This window comes from Lupinus angustifolius, chromosome LG03, assembly GCF_001865875.1.
Source record: "Lupinus angustifolius cultivar Tanjil chromosome LG03, LupAngTanjil_v1.0, whole genome shotgun sequence".
NCBI classification, from domain to species: Eukaryota; Viridiplantae; Streptophyta; class Magnoliopsida; order Fabales; family Fabaceae; genus Lupinus; species Lupinus angustifolius.
Genome location: NC_032011.1, coordinates 1,520,479 through 1,526,635, shown reverse-complemented (window position 1 = coordinate 1,526,635; position 6,157 = coordinate 1,520,479). Strand labels below are relative to the sequence as shown.

The following is a 6,157-nucleotide window of genomic DNA, read 5'->3' as shown; positions in this document are numbered from 1 at the left end:
CTGTAGAGGCCATTAAAGTAGCATTAAACGATATTGCATAGAAAAGTGTGGTGTTAGAGATGCATTAAAGATTGTAAAAGTTTTTACGTACGTAGTGTGTTAGCTTGTAGACACAGTCAAATTAATTTCACAGGTAAGAGATCATGTAAGAAAAATATTTTTGGTTTATTTCACGTCAATTGTAGAATGTGATTAATATTATTAATATAATTATTTTTTAATAATTTATATATATTTTTTATTAACAAGACTTGTTTATTGTTTCATTTCACTCAAATAATTAATGACTTTTTTCAATTAATTAATACAAGTGTATTTAGTAATAAAATTAATTAATATACATAGAAAATTAAAAAATGTATAAGAAAAATCAAAACTAAAAACTTAAAATAATCTTATACAAATAGTAGAAAGAAGTTATTATTAAAGCAACTTTTATTTTAGTTAAAATATTCATAAGTGGACTCAGCTGAACAATAATCTTTTAGTGTGATATGTGATATATGCATATAAAATACAAAATGGACATCACCTAATAAATAATAATAACGTCAATTCATTACATGTGAGGTTAATGAAAATATCACCCAATACTTTTTTATTCACATGAATTTGCTAAAGATGCCACTAATGTCATACTATATATAAAGAGCAATGTGAATGAATTTAAAATTTATGTAAGTATAAAGTTTTTTACACTATCAACATATAATTCACAATTAATTTATATTACTCTTGCTTAAGAATTAATAGTAGTTAATATCTGAATAATGAATAATTTGCTCGCAATATAAAATATAAAAAAGAAGTGTAAGATGACTACATATATTAAAGGAGATATAAATAATTATCATAACTTATTTACTAGAAAATATGGTAGAATTTATGGGATGATTTGAGCAACATTAAACCATTAAGGAGATTATATTAAGTGAATGATACTTTAATTTCTAAAAGTAATTAAATGTTCATTGATAAAGTTATATAATCAATCTATTAAAGTAAGATTTAATATTTATTTAAAAGTTTTACTTGTTTGTATTTGTTTTTGCAAGTAATCACCGTTTGAAGCGCTCTATCATCTAATCCATTTTCATTTTCAACCCTTCTTTCTTTTCTCTCCTTTTTCTTCTTCCTTTCTCTCAAATTAGGGTTTTCCAATTTCCCCAATTCCCAATTCAATTTCACCATCACTCCTAAAAATGATGCCCCCGGGTCTCGTTTCCAATCTCCAAGAAGCGCTTCTTAACAGAAAAGGTGCTCAACCCAAACAAGAACAAGAAGAATCAAAGGACAATGTTGAACCAGTTGAAGCTGAAATTGATCCTTCAAAGCCTATCCTTTTGATCACAAACAGTGATGGTGTTGATTCCCCTGGCCTCACTCACCTCGTTGAAGCTCTTGTTCATGAAGGCCTTTACAATGTTCATTTCTGCGTTCCTCAATCGTGGGTCTCTTGTTTTTGTTGTTGAATAATTTGATAAGTTTGCATTTTTTGGATTGTGGGTTATCTTCATTTTTGGTTGTTTTGTTAAAAGTTTGGAATTTTTTATGGTCTGTGTTGTTATTGAATATTGGATATGTTTGTAATATTTGTTAGTTTGTAAAATGGTTGCTTTAGGGACAAATCGGTTTCAGGGCACTCTGTAACTCTCAGAGAAACTGTGGAAGCGAGTTCTGCTAATGTTGGTGGTGCCACTGGCTTTGAGATTTCAGGTATCGTCCTTTTTGGTCCATTTCTTATGAATCAAGTTCATCTAAATTTGGTGCATTTATGATGTGGATTTACCTGGCTTTTATAATAGTTACATAAATTTATCTGTTTTCTAATTTAAAATTCAGGAACTCCTGTGGATTGTGTTTCACTCGCATTATCTGGGGCGTTATTTTCGTGGTCAAAGCCTATACTGGTTAGCATTTATATCATACAAATGAATGTTGTGTCCGTGTGTGCTTTTTCTCGTAACAAAGAGCTGAAGATTTATGGATGATAAATATGATTTCGGTTTCAGGTTATTAGTGGGATTAACCGGGGATCAAGCTGTGGTCATCACGTGTAAGTTGTTCAACTTTGGTTGAGGATATAGTTAGTGCACTATTGCCACCTCCCCCTTTTAATAATTCCATCTTGGTTTCCAGAATTTGTATCCTCTATATCTACAGAATCCTTTATCTCATGCTCTAAAATGCACCAGGTTCTACTCAGGTGTTGTTGCTGGAGCTAGAGAGGCATTATTATGGGGTGTACCATCATTGTCAATATCATTAAACTGGTAAGTTGATGATTCTTCATTTTATCCACTTTTAACTGTGCTTTCACTTTGGACATTATGAATCATATCATATCCTGTTGTAGGAAGAAGGATGAAAGTCAAGAAACTGATTTCAAGGATGCAGCGGCTGTTTGTTTACCTTTAATAAATGCAGCTATCAGGGATATTGAAAAGGAAACTTTTCCCAAAAGCTGTTTTCTGAATATAGAAATCCCCACATCACCTTTGAGTAACAAGGTGTGCAAATTTCATTTTGTGGTGGCAGGGGGGAGGGTTTAATTGTTCAGAATCAAGTGTGCATGATATTCTTGGCTGATTAAATTTAATTGACTTGAATATTTCATGTTTGTCTCTTTCTTTGTGGGCATTTTGTTTACATGGATGCAGTGTTATCTTATTATTGACAGGGCTTCAAATTGACCAAGCAAAGTCTGTGGAGATCCACTCCAAACTGGTTAGCTGTTTCAACTAACCGCTATCCAGCTGGTCATTTCTTGGCCAATCAACAGGCTGGCCTTGGTATTCAGTTTGCACAGCTTGGACGAGATGCCTCTGCTGCGGTACATGTCCTACGTACTTTAAAATCATGAGTCCGTGCTCTGTGTAATCTGAATGGGTTTTAATGCATCTATTAATGCTGATATTCAAATTGTTGTTATCTTTGTCTACTTCAGGGTGCAGCTCGTCGACTGACTACACAGAAAAAGAATTTGGAGATTGTTGAATCAATTGGAGCAGCAGGAAAATCCGATTCCAAAAGGGTGAAGAAGTACTTCAGACTAGAGGTAAATAGGAGGGGAGAGTCATGAAACCCATACTATATTTTGCTGTAATCATGTTTGAATCCTATTAGTATTGAAGTTTTTTGTTTCTCCATGCTCAGTATGGAACTTAGCCAATTTGTAGAGAACATGTTATCATAAAAATTTGAATTGGTTTTCATAAGCTACCTGCAAGACTGCAAACTTGGAAAGATTTATTTTAAACCATTACTTTGGACACTTCACATGGTTTAGGTTGATAGTTTCACTTAGTGCTTATGTATACGCTATATTTGTATAAGCAAAATTTAAGTTGTTTTTAGAAGTGAACTTAGCTATGCTCTACTTGCATCTTCAGTTTTTGGACAAGCAGCAGGAGGATACAGATGATGATGATCTGGATTACAGAGCACTCGAAAGTGGATATGTAAGTTGGAACATTAAATTATTATGTTCTCAAGTAACATTAGTTATTTAACTACGATTTTTATGTTCTTAAGTTTTGCATGCTAGTATAGTATCTTCAAGGGGCTATTATTATGATATACAAGTACCAAGTTGTTTTTATTCCCTCTTACTGATTTTTGCAACTGCTTTGGAGAAACAGGTTGCAGTGATTCCACTCTCTCTTTCTCCTCATATTGAGAATGATATTCAAATTGCAGCTTCTGATTGGATTTCTACTGTTCTTCCTGGTGAACAATAAACTTAGATGTTCAGTATGATTGTGTACATTTGAGATTTATGATAATTCTTTTTTTTTCCCTCTTCCTTAAAGCAAAGATGGAGCAGAAGTGGTAGTCACGCCAATTCAATAGTTGATTTCATTCTGTACTATTTTTTCCATTCGGATTTTTGGTTTTACTTTTTTCGGGGTCCCTTCATTGTTTCAGTTCCTTTGGTCATTAAGTTATTTCCGATGCGAAGCAAATGCTTCTTGTAATCTGTTGGGCATGTAACAACAATCAAGCCTTAGTTTCATTAGTCGTGGTCGGCTAATCTCTTTTGGACATATTTTAGAAAAGTATGTCAAACTACACTGGAGCACTTGTAACTTACCGCATATCTCTTTGCTTGAGGATAGTTAAACTTTGCATTGATGATTTCTTAGAATGTGCTCTCTGATCTCTACCAATTCTCTAGTAAAAGAAAATCACACTTTTTATGGAGGTGGCATAATATTTTATGGAGGTAGTATAGTAGTTTTTGTCTGAAGCTGCTATCATGAGTTAAATACTTCAAACCAGTGTTATGAGAACGGGTTTGATCACTGACCGAACTTAAAAACGGTTCTGGTTTACCGTTTTAATCGAGTGAGTGTTGGACCGCTTTGAACCGGAGGAATTGCAGTTCGACCGTGTTAAATCTGCTTAAACCTGATTAACCCAGAAAGTAAACTGAACGGTTCACTTAAAAATTAAAAAAATGGAACACTACTTTAATTTTTTGTTTTACTCGAGTTCAAAAAAGACGAAAAGACATTACTTCAGTGTAATTATATATGATTATTAATTATATAAATGTTTATATTTATATATAATTATATATTTATTGATAAAAATTATTAATTATGTATGAAATCATACGGTCAGATCAAATAATTTAACTGTTTAAATTGGTTAAATTTAATACGAGACCTCTTCCGGTTTGATGTCCAGCTCGTATTTCACAACATTGCTTCAAATAGACTATATCATGGTTATTTAAAGTTTAATTTCACATTAATGTGTGTGAGATATAGGTGTATAAGGATTTAGTACATTGACCTTGCTTCTTTCTTATACTGTCAATGTGATTATGGTCTGAATAGGGGGAAATGAAACATGACAACACATAAATAAACAAAAAAATCTCCATTTCCTTTATTTTTGTCCTATAAATCTATAGTCTTTCTTTCTTTGTTCAATTCCATGTGGGAAAAGGGAAGAAAATATGATGGCCCACAAAAGAGAAAAAGAATAGTTTGTAAGATTGTGAGTTATGTAGATTGATTGGAATATGGTTGACACTTTGTGTCATGATGATAGAGCAAAGAGTCCAGTTCCAAAATTAAGGGCCCTTAAATTATTCAAGGTAACATGGCTCAACTTTCTGGTTTCTAATGAAATGATCAAAATTCACATTCATCAAAACATAATTATCAACGTAGTGAAGGATAGATAAAAAACACTGAATAATAATAAAATATAGCTTATGATTGGAAGAGTTAAGAAGATTCCATAACACAATCATAATTTGGTAATGCCCTTGATTTGTTGAGCTTAGGAAAGTAATGTGAAATTTTTTACTCCCTCTTTTTTGGTTAACAATTGTCACGGGGAGACGAGCCATTTCTTATTAACGATAGGTGTCAACTGGAAGTACAGTGATGTATACAGCAGATGCATCCTAATAGACCGATAGACTTGAACCTTTTTCCTACATGACCCGATCGATTCGGGTCAGGCACTAGCTATCTATTTTCATTTTTCAAGCAAAAGCGATTCCCATAATAGTGAAGAGCGAAATGAGAGCAGCCTAAATCTTGAAAACGGGGTTGTGGGAGAGCTATACAAGTGTCGTGCTGCTAGGCAAAGCGATGGGGTACTGCATAGGCTAAGCAAGTTTTTGTATGAAGAAAAGTATTATATAATCTATATATTAAAGTGCATGATAGTGCCTAACCCAATATTCCAATATTCAATATAAAGAATATTGGACTTATATATTACTAGCGTGTGTGCCTGTCAACCCGTTTTCCTATTGTTTGTAATGTGTATTCTACGTATTAAGTTGTATTATATATTATAATTTGCAGTTGAATATATATTCGTTTGAGGTAATTGTTCAATCTTAAAGAAATGATGCATATACAATTGTGTTCATCAAGAAAAAATAGAGTCTTGATATCTTCACTTAATTTTATTTTCTAGCGTGTTGACAGGTACTACTGTGTCTGTCAACCCGCTTTCATATTGTTTGTAACGTGTAGTCTGGATGTTTTAAATGTTAAATATTAACATACTATTTACTCAATTGCATACATTGTGACCAATGCAATATATTTCATGCATTCCTATTTTTAATTTAATGGATATACATTGTAACCAATGCAATAGATTTACTCAATAGATTTTAATTAAT

The 6,157-nt window shown here is 32.5% G+C and overlaps 1 protein-coding gene across 1 annotated transcript; it reads left to right on the top strand.

Annotated features, from left to right (window-relative positions):
- On the top strand, nucleotides 1,029–4,132 carry LOC109342908 (5'-nucleotidase SurE-like). The gene is made up of 10 exons (XM_019580960.1): nucleotides 1,029–1,447; nucleotides 1,622–1,716; nucleotides 1,843–1,910; nucleotides 2,013–2,056; nucleotides 2,196–2,273; nucleotides 2,357–2,510; nucleotides 2,681–2,833; nucleotides 2,948–3,058; nucleotides 3,393–3,461; nucleotides 3,642–4,132. Exons 1-10 carry the CDS (start codon nucleotides 1,203–1,205, stop codon nucleotides 3,738–3,740), a joined length of 1,116 nt encoding a protein of 371 aa, XP_019436505.1. The 5' UTR covers nucleotides 1,029–1,202; the 3' UTR covers nucleotides 3,741–4,132.